Below are 19,167 nucleotides of genomic sequence, written 5' to 3' on the forward strand. Positions count from 1 at the left end.
TATTTGGCCTATACAAAAACCAGTTGGATGCTCGAAGTTAAATGTAAAGTTCCATTGTGGAGCCAAATAAGTATATTCATGAATAATTACTGCTAGGGGGAAAGCCCACTCATTCAACAGAAGTTTGATGGGGGTTATTTTCCAGTGAATTTGGAGAATGAGACGGTAACAAATTTACAATGGCACCACTGCTTTTTTTTTTTTTTTTGGAGACAGAGCCTCGCTCTGTTACCCAGGCTGGAGTGCAGTGGCATGCTCTCGGCTCACTGCAGCCTCCGCCTCCTGGGTCCAAGCGATTTTTCTGCTTCAGCCTCCCGAGTAGCTGGGACTACACATGTGTGCCACCAGGCCCAGCTAATCTTTTTTTTTTTTTTTTTTTTTTTTTTTTTTTTTTTTTTTTTTTAGTAGAGACAGGGTTTCTCCATATTGACCAGGCTTCTCTCGAACTCCTGACCTTGTGATCTCCCCACTTCGGCCTCCCAAAGTGCTGGGATTACAGGTGTGAGCCACCGCTCCCAGTCACCATTGCATTATTAGCACTGAAGTGATCCTAATAAGTGGTCAGGGTCTTAAAGCTGAGCTACCACAGGCTCATGACATCCAGTGTTCTGAAGAGGTAGTAGTATTGATGTAGATACTGCTCTAATTCCTATCCTCTGTCTGTGACACGGATTCAGATACCCGGGTTTACAGCTTTGTACCCTGAAGGCCACCCTTAATTTTGGTAGCCATCTATTCTTTAGGACATTTAAGTTGCTGTTAGAGCTAATTAATCATTTTTTTAAGTGGTTAATCATAGCTGATGCCTGGTCTCTAGTTACTGCTTAAACCCCATTTTCCCAACTAGCGCTGCAACCATGCAGTTATAATCTGATGGGTAGGAACATTGAGTGTGCAGAAAAATTGAAGAGAGGCGCTTTGTTTTGTTTTGTTTTGAGACGGAGTTTCGCTCTTGTTGCCCAGGCTGGAGTGCAGTGGCACGATCTCGGCTCACCGCAACCTCTGCCTCCCGGGTTCAAGTTATTCTCCTACCTCAGCCTCTCAAGTAGCTGGGATTACAGGTACCCGCCACCACACTGGCTAATTTTTGTATTTTTTGGTAGAGCGAGGTTTCACCATGTTGGCCAGGCTGTTCTCAAACTCCTGACCTCAGATCATCCGCTTGCCTCGGCCTCCCAAAGTGCTGGGATTACAGGCGTGAGCCACCACGCCCGGCCGGCCGAACAGAGGCTTTTTTAAAAATCAAGGTTACATTTATTAAACACTTTTTTTTTTTTTTTTTTTTTTTTTTTACCATGTCTGAGCTGTTGTGGAAAATTTCACTTACTCCCCTGGAATTTGCCCAACACCGTGATACAGTGGGGACGAGGGAGGCAAGGTGCTTGGTCCCTGCCATGCCGCATTTGCCATTTAAGCATGTACAGTACAATCCATTCATTGGGTATTTGGGTGCCTGATACGTGCCATTGTCAGGATACAGGGATTAAAACGGACATGATTGATCCTTCCTGGAATTTTCACCGTACCAAGAAGGAACTGAGGCTCCTCCGCAACAGAATGAGGGTAGGGTCCCACTCCAGGAGGGCAAACTTTTCCTGTTTCTTCATCTCTAGGATGAGGGAATTAATTAGAAAATCTCCAGGACTTCTTAGAGCTCAGAAGTTCCATCAACAGTAAAAAGTTGCTTGGGACACCTTAAGGTGACCCATGTTCATTGGGTGTCCCGGGAATTCATGAAGATATCTTTAGGAGGCTAAGTTCAGTTGCTGGTGATAACAACCTTTCTTCCTTTGGTTTCTTCTCTCCACTTTGCTGTCTTCTGTGCAAAGATGCCTGGAAGCTGGAGATAATGAGCTGTCCCTACTATTTCAAAGCAGCCTCCCTTCCCGAAGTATATCCAGGCACAAAACAGGAGCCAGCCTAAGCTTTTCCTGGGAAGGATGCGTCCTTCTGAGTTTAGGGGACCTTGACTCTAGGAGGAGCACACATACTGGGATTGTTACGTTCTTTGCCTTGGCCCTGGTCCCATCTCGGCTCTGTGCGCCCTTGGAAGGAAAAGATTCTAGGAGGCATTCTGGTGTTCGTAAACCTCCTCCATGTTTGAGTCCTGGAGATGACCATGACATGTTAAGCCTTAAGTTTGGTCCCTGCCCAGACAGCATGCTGGACTCCTGCAAGGCACATTAGGGGTGGGGCCACTGCTTTCTGGCTGATGTGGCTGAACCGGCCTGAGGGGAAAATGAAAGGAAAAACAAGCCCCAGTTCTACTAGGAAACCCAAACTGAGCAACTTCAGGCTTACCCAGCTCTTGGGAAGACCAGGAAGCAACTGAGGAGCGGTGCACTGAGACAGACAGCGCCGGGGGTTAACCCCCTGCCGCTAATATTTCTGCCCCAAAGGAGCCTCTCCTTTCTTGGCAAGATGTAGAAACCTAGATTCCCTCGCAAGATCCACGCGACCAGCGTCGGCCACGCTGTGCTTCCTGGGGTCCCCTTGTTTAGTGATTCTTAGTTATGGCCGCCCGTGTGCCTTCGGCTCAATCGGGAGGACATCGAAATCCAGATTTCGGGGTTGCAGGGCGCGGGCCCGGGCTTGGTGAGGGCAGGGGCAGCCATTTTGAGACCAGAAGAGGGCGGAAGGGACCATATTGAGAACGCCCGTTGCCTGGAGGCCGCCATTTTAAGAGAAGCCCTGTACGGTAAACTCCGTGACGTGGGGGCCGCCATGTTGGTACGGCCATCTTGGAATGGGAGCGGCTGTGGGCGCAGCCATCTTAGGTATAAAATAGGCTCCAGTCGCGGTAACTGAAGCCAAGCTCCGCCCCTACCCTTCTAAGAGTTGTCTGCTGTACGACTGCACTCCCGCACCCTCCCCTAAATCCACCCTCTTCGGCCTGTTTACCTTTTAACTTGGCTTCGTTGCACGTTTGTGTGTGTGTGTTTGCTCTTCGCAGCCTCTTGAGCGTCTTTTGTACTTAATTCTTACACCGTGGACGCGCTCTCGCGCCCGCCATCCCCCGACCCCGATGATCTCCGATCCTTGACAATGTCTAGCTTGCTTTGATTGGCCGTGTTCCCTGGGTATGGCAGATCTATTGCTTGATGGTCCTCTCCCCCCAAGAATTCTAACACAGGAGCTGTCCTGAGGCTCTGGATGACTTTATTCTTCAAATGGCTTTACCCTCCCAGTAGCTCCAGGTGAGACTGAGAGCAAGAACCTGGCCCATCCCTCTCTCCATTGTCTGAGCAGGTCACCGAGGGAAGCGGGCAGGACGCTGGCAGAGTCTGACGGGGCCCTGCTGTGGGTGGAGCAAAGGGTGCCTCATATCTGTGGGGTGCTTGGGGTCGGCCACAAAGGTGGTAGGAAATGGGGTCGACAGATAGGTGAGGGTGGGCCTTGTGCTTCAGATAACCTCACATGGTCAGGCAAGGGTTAGGGATGGGATGGAAGGAGCCTCAAGGGCTCACGACAATTATTGACCTAAGGAAGGGCCCAGGAGAGGGAAAAGGGAGGAGTTGTGAGAAGGGACAGGGGAGCTCAGAGGAGAGCACAGAAGAACTTCTTCTCCCGGAAGGGGTTCTCCGAAGTGGGCACAGGGGTGATGAGGGGATCCTCACAGGCGTGGGCATCACAGTAGGTCATCAGGTCTGCTGCTGCCTTGGACACCTGGGACACAGCCAGGAGGGGTATTGTTAGCCAGGACCTCTGAAGGGGACTGCAGCCTCCCTCCCCAAATGGGTTCTCTTTTGCCATCTCCAGGGCTCCTTACCACTATCTTCTCCCTCATCCCCCACAGAGGCCTGGGGACAGCTCTCTCTACAGAGCCCCAGACTCCTCCCCTGACCTCGGGGAGTGAAGGAAAGAACGCATCTCTTATCTTGAGCTTTGGGAACCTGCAGCACAGCACAGCCTGGCCAACTAATGGGAGCCAGCCAGGGTCCCACCTACCTTTATCCGACACAAGCTGGCTTCAATCTTAAGCTGTTCCACCATCTTGCGTGCTTGCCCAATACTCATAGTGCTGTTCACCGGGGTCTCACCTTTCATCCTGGAAAAAAGAGGGACCTCTCAGAGCACAGTCTCAGCTGGAGGCCCCCCTCCATGCTCACTCCACACCAACCTTTACAAGGCTGTGGTCCTACCCCAATATTTTGTTCCCCTCCTATCCTCCTCCACCTCCTCCAGTGGACTGTCTCATCCCTTGTATTCCTCATGGAAAAAACAGGGTGGGATGAGGTGCTCCCCAAACTCCCTCATGGCCTGGGCCACAGATCATTAAACCTTACACAAATGATTTAAGGCTTTTCAGCCCTTCAAACCATGTGTGTTCCCAGCTCTGAAGACCTCAACCAACCCTGATGAGGAGGGCACATCACCCCTATCTGCTCCAGTGAGCCCCAACGGAGAAAAACAGGCCGTTACTTACTCACCTGAAGCCACAAGCGGCAGTAGCAGCCCTGGGTGTAGGGTCAGTGGAGGGTACCAAAACCTTCTGCCTGAAATGGGTGCCCCACCCTGTAGGGAGTTGCAGCTGAAAGTATCTGATGCAGAAGCAGTGACTATAGGGAAGGAGGCCCCTGGGGAGGGCCAGGCCAGAGGTCCGTCGAGGGCTAGTCTCAGTTTCTGCAGCTCAAGCACTGTCTGGATGGCTGGTACCTGAAGGATGAAGGATGCTAGAAGGAGCTGCTCAGATCCTGGAGCATACCAACTGCCTGGCCAGTGGGGGAGCCTAGCTTACTGCATCCCTGCGCACATCCCCACTGTCGCTGGTTCACTGCCTGCCCCTCCCCCATTGCAGGCATCCTGAGTCTGGGCTAGAGCCCTCCCCAACAGAGCTGAGGCCAAGGCCGACTCCCCCTCTCAAATGGGGTGGTCTGGGCCTATGACGGCCCCTGCAGTGGAGTCTGTACTGGCTGCGGGGGACCCTGCTCATTTGAAAATCTGACATCAGCTGGGCAGTCGCCCCCCTCCTCCCTTCCTCCCTCTACCCTGACACAGCACTCAGCACCTGAATCTCCGTTTCTCTCCCAGGGACCCTCCATTTTCCATATCCAGGAAAATGTGATGCGCCACAGGTATCAGCGTCTGGATCGCCACTTCACGTTTTAGCCACAAGTGACTCAGTGGAAGATCCAGCGTCAACAGAGGCTCGTCAGGAAGATGTCTACGGAAAAGGTAGACCAAAAGGAGGAAGCTGGGGAAAAAGAGGTGTGCGGAGACCAGATCAAAGGACCGGACAAAGAGGAGGTAGGGGCCCTTGTAGGGACAGTCAGCAGAAATATACTGGAAATAGGTGGGCTGGCGTGAAGGGGGCGGGGGGGTGGATTGGTTTTAAGAATTTCATTTATTTTGAATAGATTACTTCCCACGCCCGCAGCAGTGTGCAAAGATGTACACAACACTGGCCTTGCCCTCTGAAGGACTTTATCTGGAGTGATTAGACATCTACAAAATAGAAGACTGCCAAAAGCTAGTCTAGATAATGTGCTGTGGGGACTCTGAGGGAGAGTGCATCCAGTTAGGGTCAGAGGAGGTCCACAATGCTACCACGCTGGGAACAGGGGACTAATCTGCCTGCGCAACAACGCAAGAGGCCCAGGTTGCCGCAGACTGCAACATGCTCTAGGCGAATGCCCCCGCCTTAGATGCCTACAGGTCCTAGGAGCTGTGGGCGATAAAAATCAGCGCCAGCTGGATGACCGCCTCACTCGCTCGCTTCGCGGGTGAAATGGCCTGTGGTGAAGGTGTGCATGGAGGGCTGTGATTGCAGTCTCGAGGGAGGGCCGAGCGGAGGCTGCAATCAGCGCATCCCCTGGGGCACATCTTGGGGCCTGCAGGGAAGCAGCCGTCTTTCCCCTTTGGTCACGGTAACCGGAGGGAAACCTGCCGCAGAGAGAGCCAGTGGCGAGCGCAAGGAGACAGCGGCCTCGTAGCTTGGGAAGGCTCCGCCCCGCCGCGCTGGACCCCGCCCTGGGCCGAAGCCCCGCCTCCAGGGCTACAAAAGCGGCCGGCGGAGAGGGGCGGGACTTCCCCGGGAGCCGGAAGTTCCTTCTCACGGTTACCCTAGCAGCGGGCGAGGCTGGTGAGTCGGCCGCCGTGTGGCAGCCGGCGGGCTGGTTTCCATGGTTGCACTATTAGGTAGGGGCTCCGGGCGCTTTGCCCACCCCCGAGCCGGAGGGGACTGGCGGGAAGCGGCGGTTGGCTGCAGGGCGCTCCGCCTGGCGTGGGGCGCAGCCGTGTCGGGGAGCGAGCTCAGCTCGAGGCGGAGAGGAGAAACTCGGGAAGCAATTGTGGCTACTCTTAGGCTACTGGTTTCGAGTCTGGCCGTGCGACCTTAGGCAAGTCGCACATTCTCTCCGTGCAGCTGCCTAGCAGTGTGGATTCAGTATCACCGTGTGTGTAAAGCTCTAAGAATTGTAAGGTGCTTATTCTTTGTTATATAGCTGTGAATAAGTATCAAGGTGGTTCGTCCCAGCATCAAATGACTGGAGAAGGAATTCCACTGAGGAGATCTAGCACTGGGCGGGAGGGAACACAGCGGAGGAAAGGGAAGGGATAATTGGCTGAGTGGCATAATCATTTGGAGAAAGGCCATATATATGAAACAATGACTTTGCTATCCTGCTATCTCTCGTTCCTCAAAGCCAGTCCGGTAAGCTTTTTTATCCCCACCTCCCTGGGGAAAGGAGTCACTCTTCCCCCTCCCCCCCCCCTTTCCAGGAACCACCAGCTGCTGCATCCCATGGCCAGGGGTGGCGTCCAGGTGGCAGAGCAGCTAGGAACGCAAGGCCTGAACCTGGGGCCAGACACCCTGCTCTCCCGGCCATGGTCAACGATCCTCCAGTACCTGCCTTACTGTGGGCCCAGGAGGTGGGCCAAGTCTTGGCAGGCCGTGCCCGCAGGCTGCTGCTGCAGTTTGGGGTGCTCTTCTGCACCATCCTCCTCTTGCTCTGGGTGTCTGTCTTCCTCTATGGCTCCTTCTACTATTCCTACATGCCGACAGTCAGCCACCTCAGCCCCGTGCATTTCTACTACAGGTGAGGGGTCTTCTGTCAAAATAGAGGAGTCCTATGGGAGTTGTAAGGCCCTTGGAGCTCATTCAGTTCAATCCCCTCATTTACAGATGAAAACTGGAGCCAGGTGTGCTTCCAGGGCCTCTCAACTTTCACAGCCCAAGGCTAGATTTGGGTTGCCAGGGCTAGGGTTCTAGTTCTACCTCTGATTACTGAATTCTGGGTAAAAAAAAAAAAAAAAGGAAAAAAAATCCACTTCTATCATTATGAGGATCAATTCTATTTTGGTTGGATCACCCCTCTCTCAGGGCTAATGTAGAACTTTGAGCCAACTCAACCCTTAGTGCAGAACCAACCTGGCTTTCAGTAGAGGAGCTATTAGGAAAGCAGCAGTTTGCTTTTTACATTACTGCCTCTCAGTCCCTGAAAGTCGGCTGCACAATAGAGATTATGGAAACATAAGATGAGTAGGTGCATAAACTTGCCTCCCAGAGAGTCTTGCATCTTGACTGGCCCCTTAGGTTCCTTCTCATTTTACAAACCCTGCCAAGTGCCAAATTCTCTCTTTTTTTTTTTTTTTTGAGATGGAGTCTCGCTCTGTTGCCCAGGCTGGAGTGCAGTGGCGTGATCTTGGCTCACCACAACCTCTGCCTCCCAGATTCAGGCGATTCTTCTGCCTCAGCGTCCCGAGTAGGTGGGATTACAGGCATGCGCCACCACGCCCCGGCTAATTTTGTATTTTTAGTAGAGATGGGGTGTCTCCATGTTGGTCAGGCTGGTCTTAAACTCCTGACCTCAGGTGATCCGCCCTCCTTGGCCTCCAAAAGTGCTGGGATTACAGGCGTGAGCCACCGCTGCTTGGCCCTGGAATTTACATTTTTATCAAGCTCCTTAAGTCTTTATAAACACTGAAGTATGCAACTATTTAAGTATCTGTAGATTCCCATCTAAGAATATCTGCTCTAATGAGAGGACATACTCTGAAGTCATAGGAAGAGAATGAAATAATCTTCTGGTATTTTGAATCTCCTGGCCACATTGGTTCTTCATCTTTGTAACAGAGAGAAGGGTGCCTGTTCTGAGAGAAGGGAGGCGGGCAGGAGGGAGCCCTAGGGGGCCAAGAAGGTGTATGGACGGACTGGTAAGACTAACTTAGCAGAGTATCCTCCTCCATTCTCATTTAGGACCGACTGTGACTCCTCCACCACCTCACTCTGCTCCTTCCCTGTTGCCAATGTCTCGCTGACTAAGGGTGGACGTGATCGGGTGAGTATGGGAACTAGAGAGAGGTTTCATTAGAGCTTTGATGACTCAAAATAGGAAGACTTGAGAAAGGCCTAGAGAGAAGGAATTGAGTAATAAGAGACTAGCCGGGCACGGTGGCTCACGCCTGTAATCCCAGTACTTTGGGAGGCTGAGGTGGGCAGATCACCTGAGGTTGGGAGTTCGAGACCAGCCTGACAAACGTGGAGAAATCCCGTCTCTACTAAAAATACAGAATTAGCTGGGCATGGTGGTGCATGCCTGTAATCCCAGCTACTTGGGAGGCTGAGGCAGGAGAATCACTTGAATCCGGGAGGAGGAGATTTCGGTGAGCCGAGATCACGCCATTGCACTCCAGCCTGGGCAACAAGAATGAAGCTCCATCTTAAAAAAAAAAAAAAGGAGACTAAGAGGAAGGCTTTGCAGGAAAAGAAATTAAAATTAATTGTGTGTATTGATGGATCTTTCTGCAGCAGGTTTAGAAATATTCTCTCTCAACATAGTCCCTGACTTAACGATAATTCAACTGAAGAATTTTTCAACTTACTGTGGTGCAAAAGCGACATATATTCCATAGACACTGTACTTCAGGTACCTATACAACCATTCTGTTTTTCACTCTCTTTCTTTTTTTTCCAGACAGTCTCACTCTGTCGCCAGGCTGGAGTGCAGTGACTCAATCTCAGCTCACTGCAACCTCCACCTCCTGGGTTCAAGAGATTCTCCTGCCTCAGCCTCCCGAGTAGCTGGCACTACAGGAGCACGCCACCACGCCCAGCTAATTTTTTTGTATTTTTAGTAGGGATGGGATTTCACCATGTTGGCCAGGATGGTCTGGATCTCTTGACCTTGTGATCTGCCCGCCTCGGCCTCCCAAAGTGCTGGGATTATAGGTGTCAGCCACCGCGCCCAGCCTGTTTTTCACGTTCAGTACAGTATTCAATAAATCACATGAGATATTCACTACTTTATTGTAAGTATAGGCTTTGTGTTAGATGATTGTAACCAACTATAGGTAGGCTAATGTAAGTGTTCTGAGCATGTTTAAGGTAGGCTAGGCTAAGTAAGCTATCATGTTCTTTAGGTTAGGTGTACTAAATGCGTTTTCAGCTTGTGATAGTTTCAACTTAGATGAGTTTATCGGAATGTAACCCCATGGTAAACTGAGGACCATCTGTATCAGGTGAAGTATGATCTATTTATCTGCTAGGTAAAGTAAGCAATATCTGCTAGGTGAAGTAAGCAATGTTTTAGACCTAAATGAACAAATCAGCTATTACATTGGAATAAGATGGGCATCTACCCAAGAGTTTTGAAAGCATTTATATAAAATTATGAAACTGTTGTCAAATATGTGCATCCTGTCTTTACAAAGGGTACTGTGCCAGAGGACTGGCCAGATGCCAGTGTGACGTCAACAAACCTGGGAACCCTGAGAAATGCATATGGGGACTGGGCCCTCTATAGTAGGCAAGCTAGAGGAGCCTCTGATAAAGGACAGGTTTTTTGTTTTGTTTTGTTTTGTTTTGTTTTTTTGAAGACAGTCTTGCTCTGTCACCAAGGCTGGAGTGCAGTGGCGCGATCTCGCTTCACTGCAACCTCCAACTCCTGGGATCAAGCGATTCTCCCACCTCAGCCTCCTGAGTACCGGAGATTACAGGCGCCCACCAGCATGCCTGGCTAATTTTTGTATTTTTAGCAGAGACAGGGTTTCACCATGCTGGTCAGGCTGGTCTAAAACTCCTGACCTCAGGTGATCCACCCACCTTGGCCTCCAAAAGCTCTGGGATTACATGTGTGAGCAACCACACCCAGCCTGAAGTTTTATTTATTTATTTATTTGAGATGAAGTTTCTTTCCTGTCACCCAGGCTACAGTGCAATGGCACGATCTCGGCTCGCTGCAACCTCTGCCCCCTGGGCTCAATCGATTCTCCTCCCTCAGCCTCCCGAGTAGCTGGGGTTGCAGGTGTATGCCACCATACCTAGCTGATTTTTGTATTTTTAATAGAGACGGGGTTTCATCATGTTGGCCAGGCTGGTCTTGAACTCATGATTTCAGGTGATCTGCCCACCTCAGCCTCTCGAAGTGCTGGAATTACAGACATGAGCCACCATGTCCAGCCTGAAGTTATTTTTCAAAAGTGGTACTTGGGAGGAAACTGATGTAATGATAGAATGTCACACCTTTGAAGGGAGGAGCATAACCTATAGAGTCTGGGGTTTTATTTTATTTTTTGAGACAAGGTTTTGCCCTGTCGCCCAGCCTGGAGTGCAGTGATACGATCACGGCTCACTGCAGCCTTGACCTCCCAGGTTCAAGTGATCTCCCAAGTAGCTGGGACTATAGGTGTGTGCCACCATGCCCAGCTGACTTTTTTTTTTTTTTTTTTTAATTTTTAGTAGAGACAAGGTCTTACTATGTTGCCTAGGCTTGTCTTAAACTACTAGGCTCAAGTGATCCTCCCGACTCAGCCTCCCACAGTGTTAGGATTATAACCGGGTGTGGTGGCTCACGCCTGTAATCTCAGCACTTTGGGAGGCTGAGGAGGCAGGTGGGTCACCTGAGGTCGGGAGTTCGAGACTAGCCTGGCCAACACAGTCAAACTCCATCTCTACTAAAAATACAAAAATTAGCCAGGCGTGGTGGCATGAACCTGTAGTCCCAGCTACTTTGGAGGCTGAGGCATAAGAATTGCTTGAACCTGGGAGGTGGAGGTTGCAATGAGCTGAGATCGCTCCATTGCACTCCAGCCTGAGTGACAGAGCGAGACTCAGTCTCAAAAAAAAAAAAAAAACAGATAGGATCTTGCTGTGTTGCCCAGGCTGGTCTCAAACTCCTGGGCTCAGGCAGTCCTCCCACCTGGTCCTTCCAGACTGCTGGGATTACAGGTGTGAGCCACCACGTCTGGCCTAGAATCTTCTATAAAGACATTTATTCAGTTTGCTTCTATGGTTAAAAAATAATAAATGACTTGACTGGGCACGGTGGCTCACGCCTGTAATCCCAGCACTTTGGGAGGCCAAGGCAGGCAGATCACATGGTCAGGAGTTTGAGATCATCCTAACCAACATGGTGAAACCCCATCTCTACTAAAAATACAAAAATTAGCCAGGCGTGGTGGCGTGTGTCTGTAGTCCCAGCTACTTGGGAGGCTGAGACAGGAGAATCGCTTGAACCCAGGAGGCAGAGGTCACAGAGAGCCGACATCATGCCAGTGTACTCCAGCCTGGGCGACACAGTAAGACTCCGTCTCAAAAAAAAAAAAAGAAGAAAATAAAAAAAGGATGTGGATTCTGCATTCCAGAAGAATTTGTGAAGAATTAGATCAGTGTTGTCTGGGATAGTCTAAGACCGTGGAGATGATGATGTTCAAAGCGGATCTTTTTTTTTTTTTTTTTTTTTTTTGATACAGAGTCTCTGTCTGTTGCCCAGGCTGGAGTGTACTGGTGTGATCTTGCCTCACTGCAACCTCTGCCTCCTGGCTTGAAGTGATTCTCTTGCCTCAGCCTCCTGAGTAGCTGAGATTACAGGCGCATGCCACCACGTCCAGCTAATTTTCGTATTTTTTTTTTTTTGTAGAGACGGGGTTTCACCACGTTGGCCAGGCTGGTCTCGAACTCCTGTCCTGGTGATCTACCCGCCTCAGCCTCCCAAAGTGCTGGGATTACAGGCATGAGCCACTGTGCCCGGCCCAAAGCGGATCTTTCAAGGAAGGGTGAATATTACATGGGAATGTTAGAGAAGGGGGAGAATCTGCCCATCAAGCAGGCAAATGTGGACAAGGGCATGGAATTTTTTTTTTTTTTTTTTTTTTTTTTTTTTTTTGAGACGGAGTAGCCCCGGCTGGAGTGCAGTGACGCGATCTCGGCTCACTGCAAGCTCCGCCTCTCGGGTTCACACCATTCTCCTGCCTCAGCCTCCCAAGTAGCTGGGACTACAGGCGCCTGCCACCATGCCCGGCTAATTTTTTTGTATTTTTAGTAGAGACGGGGTTTCACCATATTAGCCAGGATGGTCTCGATCTCCTGACCTCATGATCTGCCTGCCTCCGCCTCCCAAAGTGCTGGGATTACAGGCGTGAGCCACCGCGCCCGGCCGGCATGGATTTATTCACAAGGTTTTAGTATTAAATTCTGTGGATCCCTTTGGAGGAGATTATTATTTTTTTTTGAGTTGGGGTCTCATTCTGTCACCCCGGTTGGAGTGCAGTGGCCCAATCATAGCTTATTGTAGCCTCAAACTCCTGGGCTCAAGGGATCCTCCTGCCTCAGTCTCCTCAGCAGCTGGGACTGCAGGCATGCATCGCCACACCTGGCTAAGAGAACTACCTATTTTAATGTTTCAAAGAATTTGGGCCAAGGGCAGTGGCTCAGATCTATAATCCCAGCACTTTGGGAGGCCAAGGCAGGATTGCTTGAGTCCAGCAGTTCAAGACCAGCTTAGGCAACATAATGAGACCCCCGTCTCTACAAAAAAATAAAAAATTAGCTGGGTGTGGTGGTGCATGCCTATAGTTCCAGCTACTCGGGAGGCTGAGGCAGGAAGATCAATTGAGCCCAGGAGGTTGAGGCTGCAGTGAGCTGTGATCACACCACTGCACTCCAGCCTTGGTGACAAGAGCGAGATCCTGTCTCAAAAAAGAAAAGAATTAATAGACTGGGGGAGTGGTTGAGAGGAAGAATTCATAGGCCGAGCAACAAAGCAAGAACCCCAGTCTCTCCAAAAAGAAAAAAAATTTTAGTTGGGTGTGGTTGCATGTGCCTATAGTCCCTATGGTCCCAGGTACTTAGGTGGCAGAGGCAGGAGGATAGATTGAGCCCAGAAGTTCCAGGCACAGTGAGCCATGATCATGCCACTGCCTTCCAGCCTGTGACAGAGCAAGACCTTGTCTTCACACACACACACACAAAAAAGTTTATGAAGCAACTGGCTTAATCATCTGGTCTCTGCAGGGGGTAGGAATCTCATGGAATCCATTTTCTTCAACAGATAGTTTTTTGGTTTTTTTTTTTTTTGAGACGGAATCTCGCACTGTCACCCAGGCTGGAGTACAGTGGCGTGATCTCAGCTCACTGCAACCTCCGCCTCCCGGGTTCAAGCAGTTCTCTGCCTCAGCCACCCGAGTAGCTGGGATTACAGGTGCCTGCTACCACGCCTGGCTAATTTTTGTATTTTTAGTAGAGACAGAGTTTTACCATCCTGGCCAGGCTGGTCTTGAACTCCTGACCTTGTGATACACTCGTCTCAGCCTCCCAAAGTGCTGGGATTACAGGCATGAGCCAACCGCGCCCGGCCAACAGATAGTTCTGACTGGAAATAAGAAGGTACAAAGAAAGGCACCTATCAATGGTTTCAACCATTGCCTTAGTGATAAACACTGAAAGCACCCCCAAGGCTGAACCCACGTTATGGAGGTAGTTCACTATGGGCTAGAGCAGTATTTTCCAACTTTTTTTTTTTTTTTTTTTTTTGAGACAGAGTTTTGCTCTTGTCGCCCAGGCTGCAGTGCAATGGCGTGATCTCAGCTCACTGCAATCTCCGCCTCCAGGGTTCAAGCGATTCTTCTGCCTCAGCCTCCTGAGTGGCTGAGATTACAGTCACCTGCCACCACGCCCAGCTAATTTTTGTATTTTTAGTAGAGACGGGGTTTCACCATGTTGGCCAGGCTGGTCTCGAACTCCTGACCTCAGGTGATCCATGTGCCTCGGCCTCCTAAAGTGCTGGGATTACGGGCATGAGCCACCACACCTGGCTAACTTTTTTTTTTTTTTTTTAACCCATTACCTCTGATTAAAAACAGAAGCTTTAATAGGAAAAACTAGTGCATGTTTGGTGGCAAATCTTTAACCTCTTGAGGGTGATCCCTGTGAAGAAGCCTTCCTACTCTTGAGTCTTGGGGTGCTACCAACAGAACCAAGATAAGGGACCTAGAATGGGAGAAAGATGATCTGGAGCGAGGATGACTGCGCCAGAGTTGGCTGGGGAGACTGAGCACTGTCAGTGCTTGATTAATTAATAATGTAAGAGAGGGCAGGTTGGGGCCCTGGGGACAGCCTCACCGGCCCATAGGCCAGAGTCACAGATGCCCAGTTGGCAACATGATGGTTCACTTTTGGAAAACAAACGTGACACAGCCTTTCTGGGAACAGGGTAGCCAGTCTGATTCAGGAGAGCCAACAGGATACCCAAGACCTGGACGTGAGAGGCTCTAGCCACCAGAAGCGGGCAGCACCTTCTTGGGATGACAGACTGAAAGGCCTGTTAGGCTACCCAAGAGGGTTGTGGCCAAGTATTTGGGGGTGTTGAGGGGCTAAGAGGGAGGTGGAATAGGGACAGTACATTTTCAACAAAAATTTTTTTTAAAAGAAATGGGGGCTGCCTTTGGCAGGTGCTGATGTATGGACAGCCGTATCGTGTTACCTTAGAGCTTGAGCTGCCAGAGTCCCCTGTGAATCAAGATTTGGGCATGTTCTTGGTCACCATTTCCTGCTACACCAGAGGTGGCCGAATCATCTCCACTTCTTCGCGTTCGGTAAGTGTTCATGGCCTGTCTGAGAAGGTGTGGAGGAAGATGGCAGGATCAGAATGGGTAGGGGGCCGGGTGTGGTGGCTTAGGCCTATAATCCCAGCAGTTTGGGAGGCCAAGGCAGGCAGATCACTTGAGCCCAGGAGTTCAGGACCGGCCTGGGCAACATGGCGAAACCCATCTCTACAAAAAAAGTTTAAAAAATTAGCTGGGCATGGTGGCACACGGCTGTAGTCCCAGCTACTTTAGAGGCTGAGGTGGGAGGATCAATCGCTTGAACCTGGGAGGTTGAGTCTGCAGTGAGCCAAGATTGCACCACTGTTCTCCCTCCTGGGCAACAGAGCAAGACCGTCTCAAAAAAAAGGATGTCTGGGTATGGATTCTGCAGGAGAAAACACCCTTGGCTTTGAGGTCACAGACACATCAGGATAAAGAAAGGAATCAAGGCCGGGCACAGTGGCTCACGCCTGTAATCCCAACACTTCGGGAGGGTGAGGCGGGTAGATCACCTGAGGTCCAGAGTTTGAGACCAGCCTGACCAACATGGAGAAATCCTGTCTCTACTAAAAATACAAAATTAGCTGGGCATGGTGGTGCATGCCTGTAATCCCAGATACTCAGGAAGCTGAGGCAGGAGAATTGCTTGAACCCGGGAGGCAGAGGTTGTGGTGAGCCAAGATCGCGCCACTGCATTCCAGCCTGGGCAACAAGAGCGAAACTTTGTCTTAAAAAAAAAAAAGAAAGGAATCAGCTTACGAAACCAGAAACCTTTGCCAAACACCCCAGGTATCTCATGAGCATGCCCAGCTTTGGGATTAAGTGTGAAGAGTGGAGCTGCTCTCAGAAAACAGGCTTTAGAGCCAGACAGACATGGGCTTGTGTCCTCATTCAGAAACAAGCTAGCTGTGGGTCACCTGACTTGACTTCTTGGGTATAAAGTATTATAAAATGGGTATGATAGTAACTGCCTCATAGCAAGACTAGTTTGGATTCAATGGGGAAATGTAAAATTCCTATTAGCACATAGTGGCTGTTTAATGTTTTTTTGTTTTTGAGACAGAGATCTCGCCCTGTCGCCCAGGCTGGAGTGCAGTGGCGTGATCTCGGCTCACTGCAACCTCCACCTCCTGGGTTCAAGCGATTCTCCTGCCTCAGCCTCCCAAGTAGCTGGGACTACAGGTGCTCACCACCACACGTGGCTAATTTTTGTATTTTTAGTGGAGGTGGGGGGTTTCACCATGTTGACCAGGCTGGTCTCGAACTCCTGATCTCAAATGATTCAACCACCTCAGCGTCCCAAAGGGCTGCAATTACAGGTGTGAGCCACCGCACCTGGCCTAATAAATGTTAAGACTCTATTCTTCCATTAATTAACAACACAACCTCATCATGAAGCAAATTCCTAATGTCTGCATGGTGGGGGGAAAGCTTCAGACGGTGAGCTGGGACTTAGATCCCATACTGGATTACAGAACTACTTGGTGGGAAAGGCAAATCGGAGACAGTGTTGGGCTTAATCTAGGAAGGTTTCTTGGAAGGAGGGGACTTTGCTCTATGATAGAGTGTGGTTGAGTAGGTAGAGAGGTACTCAAACAATTGGAATGGTTGGATGAAGACTGAGGGGTAGGAAGTGAAGGTGAGGGAGCCAGGGACCTGAGGAAGAAGCCGCCTTCATAGACTACTCAGGGGTGGTTGAGGGGTAGGTAGGGTCATGGGGATCTGGTGTGCACCTGTCCCCAGCCTCTGCTTCCCACCCCCGGCAGGTGATGCTACATTACCGCTCAGACCTGCTCCAGATGCTGGACACGCTGGTCTTCTCTAGCCTTCTGCTGTTTGGCTTTGCAGAGCAGAAGCAGCTGCTGGAGGTGGAACTCTACGCAGACTATAGAGAGAACTCGGTGAGTGAGGTGAACGAGCTCTGTGACTAGGAGATACCCCCTCCCATTAGCCCAGGATTCTACCTGAGGAGCCTCCAGGCTCAGGAGACATCACAACTGAGAGGCTGGAAGTGGGGCTCAGATGGGGCGGGTAAGAATGCCAGCAGTAGGGCCCTGGCCTGACACCACCCTCACCCCACCCCCTCACAGTATGTGCCGACCACTGGAGCGATCATTGAGATCCACAGCAAGCGCATCCAGCTGTATGGAGCCTACCTCCGCATCCACGCACACTTCACTGGGCTCAGGTGAGGGGCCAACTGGAGTGAACCTTGGGCAAGTCTCACGGGGGCTAACCTTCCACCAAGAGGGTCCCAAGCAGAGGTAATGGGTTTACAGAGCAGAGCTGAGTTGGGTTTCACATAGACCAGAGGGTCTCAAAGCTGCCACATATTGGCCTATCAGCTCCCTGGGGAACTTTTGTCTAGGCATCAGAATTTTTAATTTTTGTTTTTTTTTGCCCCCCCAACCCTCCATCATCCCTGTTCATCTTCCCTCCGCCCTGCCATCCACCCAGAAATCCAGGGCTGAGGGCTCCACCCAAGTGAGGAGATTTTTTTTTTTTTTTTTTTTTTTTTTGAGAGGCAGTCTTGCTCTGTTGCCCAGGCTGGAGTGCAGTGGCGCGACCTCGGCTCACTGCAAGCTCTGCCTCCCGGGTTCACGCCATTCTCCTGCCTCAGCCTCCTGAGTAGCTGGGACTACAGGCACCCGCCACTACACCTGGCTAATTTTTTTTGTATTTTTTAGTACAGATGGGGTTTCACCGTGTTAGCCAGTATGGTCTCAATCTCCTGACCTTGTGATCTGCCCGCCTTGGCCTCCCAAAGTGCTAGGATTACAGGTGTGAGCCACCGCATCCGGCCTGTGAGCAGAATTTTTTAAAGCACCCTGAGGATGGCTGATGGGCTGACAGAGTTTAGAGCTACTGTCTTGAACTGTTGGCTCAGCAAGAGTTGGGGTGACTCTTGAGAGACAGGCAACACTGAGGCTGTGGCCTATGGCCCTCCCACAGGAGACTTCCCAAGGTCCTTGGCCTTTGTTAGAACCTGGTATAGCAGGTTCTGGGAACTGTGTGGGTGGGAGGCAGGGGCGGCAGAGCCGGCTGTAACCAAACTCACTTGAATTGCCCTAGAAATTATTTCTGGGACATGAGAAGGCTGGTGCTCTTTGCTAACTGCTACTCCCTTCTTTTCCCTACTTCCTGCCTCAGATACCTGCTATACAACTTCCCGATGACCTGCGCCTTCATAGGTGTCGCCAGCAACTTCACCTTCCTCAGCGTCATCGTGCTCTTCAGCTACATGCAGTGGGTGTGGGGGGGCATCTGGCCCCGACACCGCTTCTCTTTGCAGGTCGAAAGGGGCAAGGACCCCCTTTTGTCCCTTTGATCTTTGTGGGAGGTCAGGGGTATGTTGGGGGTTAGGGCATGAGGGCCCTGATTGTTAGTGAGGGAAGTCGGTCCTGGCTGCTCAGTAGTTTTTCCTCCACAGGTTAACATCCGAAAAAGAGACAATTCCCAGAAGGAAGTCCAACGAAGGATCTCTGCTCATCAGCCAGGTAAAGGTGTTGGCTGGGGAGCTGCTGAGGTGGGCTAGGTTGAGTTGGGCTGGGCCAGAGGGAGTCCCTGCTTCATCCAGTATGAGGCTTAGGGTATCACCGACTGAGACAAGGGTCAAAGGAAAGGCGAGGAAGGTGAGGTTGGCACTGCCGTCCAGGCACAGCCACCCTAACCCTAACCTGTCCTCTCCCGCTTTGGAGGTACAGGGCCTGAAGGCCAGGAGGAGTCAACTCCGCAATCAGATGTTACAGAGGATGGTGAGAGCCCTGAAGATCCCTCAGGGACAGGTATGGCGCAGCCGCCACACTCTCTCTTTCCTGACTCCTTGGCTTTCTCCTTCAGTGTCTGGGTCTGACCCCTGCGTTCCCCTTTTGGCTGCAGAGGGTCAGCTGTCCGAGGAGGAGAAACCAGATCAGCAGCCCCTGAGTGGAGAAGAGGAGCTAGAGCCTGAGGCCAGTGATGGTGAGGGGCGTCCTGCAGCATGACCTGGGTGGGGCCCCCGGTTAATCTAATATCCCCTTCGAGATTTTGTTTTTCCCTTTCCTGGCCCAGGTTCAGGCTCCTGGGAAGATGCAGCTCTGCTGACGGAGGCCAACCTGCCTGCTCCTGCTCCTGCTCCTGCTCCTGCTCCTGCTTCTGCTTCTGCCCCTGTCCTAGAGACTCTGGGCAGCTCTGAACCCGCTGGGGGTGCTCTCCGACAGCGCCCCACCTGCTCTAGTTCCTGAAGAAAAGGGGCAGACTCTTCACATTCCAGCACTTTCCCACCTGACTCCTCTCCCTAAAAACTCCCCTTTATTGAAGTTTTTCCTTCAATAAACTATTTTGTGTCAGCTTCTTCCTTGACTCTGAAATGAGTTCAGGGCCGTT

The 19,167-nt window shown here is 51.0% G+C and overlaps 2 protein-coding genes across 9 annotated transcripts; one reads left to right on the top strand and one right to left on the bottom strand.

Moving 5' to 3' along the window:
• The first annotated feature begins 1,270 nt into the window (after positions 1-1,270).
• Positions 1,271-19,135, top strand: BSCL2 (BSCL2 lipid droplet biogenesis associated, seipin). 8 transcript variants are annotated; one of them, XM_063671765.1, is made up of 13 exons: positions 2,713-2,777; positions 4,335-4,468; positions 5,032-5,247; positions 6,721-7,037; positions 8,198-8,279; positions 14,668-14,811; positions 16,569-16,703; positions 16,893-16,990; positions 17,953-18,094; positions 18,233-18,299; positions 18,501-18,587; positions 18,682-18,762; positions 18,853-19,135. In XM_063671765.1, the coding sequence occupies exons 3-13, from the start codon at positions 5,161-5,163 to the stop codon at positions 19,023-19,025; spliced, it is 1,413 nt and encodes a 470-aa protein (XP_063527835.1). In that variant the 5' UTR covers positions 2,713-2,777; positions 4,335-4,468; positions 5,032-5,160; the 3' UTR covers positions 19,026-19,135. The 8 variants fall into 8 exon arrangements, with proteins under 8 accessions (XP_054295949.1, XP_054295951.1, XP_063527835.1 ...); XM_054439975.1 differs by having other exon boundaries at positions 18,507-18,587; XM_054439978.1 differs by lacking the exon at positions 2,713-2,777 and adding an exon at positions 3,324-3,686 and having other exon boundaries at positions 18,507-18,587.
• GNG3 (G protein subunit gamma 3) lies at positions 3,143-4,651 on the bottom strand. Its single transcript, XM_054439982.2, has 3 exons — positions 4,431-4,651; positions 3,949-4,048; positions 3,143-3,666 (listed from the first exon to the last, which is right to left on the bottom strand). Exons 2-3 carry the CDS (start codon positions 4,045-4,047, stop codon positions 3,538-3,540), a joined length of 228 nt encoding a protein of 75 aa, XP_054295957.1. The 5' UTR covers position 4,048; positions 4,431-4,651; the 3' UTR covers positions 3,143-3,537.
• Positions 19,136-19,167: the final 32 nt, after the last annotated feature.

Source organism: Pongo pygmaeus, chromosome 9, assembly GCF_028885625.2.
Source record: "Pongo pygmaeus isolate AG05252 chromosome 9, NHGRI_mPonPyg2-v2.0_pri, whole genome shotgun sequence".
NCBI classification, from domain to species: Eukaryota; Metazoa; Chordata; class Mammalia; order Primates; family Hominidae; genus Pongo; species Pongo pygmaeus.

Excerpts from the sequence above, each read along its gene's own strand:
- GNG3 (XM_054439982.2), bottom strand. The coding sequence starts at position 4,047 with ATGAAAGGTGAGACCCCGGTGAACAGCACTATGAGTATTGGGCAAGCA. Across the intron at positions 3,667-3,948 it reads CCAGCTTGTGTCGGATAAAG|GTGTCCAAGGCAGCAGCAGA; the intron begins GTAGGTGGGACC and ends GCTGTGTCCCAG.
- BSCL2 (XM_063671765.1), top strand. The coding sequence starts at position 5,161 with ATGTCTACGGAAAAGGTAGACCAAAAGGAGGAAGCTGGGGAAAAAGAG. Across the intron at positions 5,248-6,720 it reads AAGGACCGGACAAAGAGGAG|GAACCACCAGCTGCTGCATC; the intron begins GTAGGGGCCCTT and ends CCCCCTTTCCAG. Across the intron at positions 16,704-16,892 it reads CAGACTATAGAGAGAACTCG|TATGTGCCGACCACTGGAGC; the intron begins GTGAGTGAGGTG and ends ACCCCCTCACAG.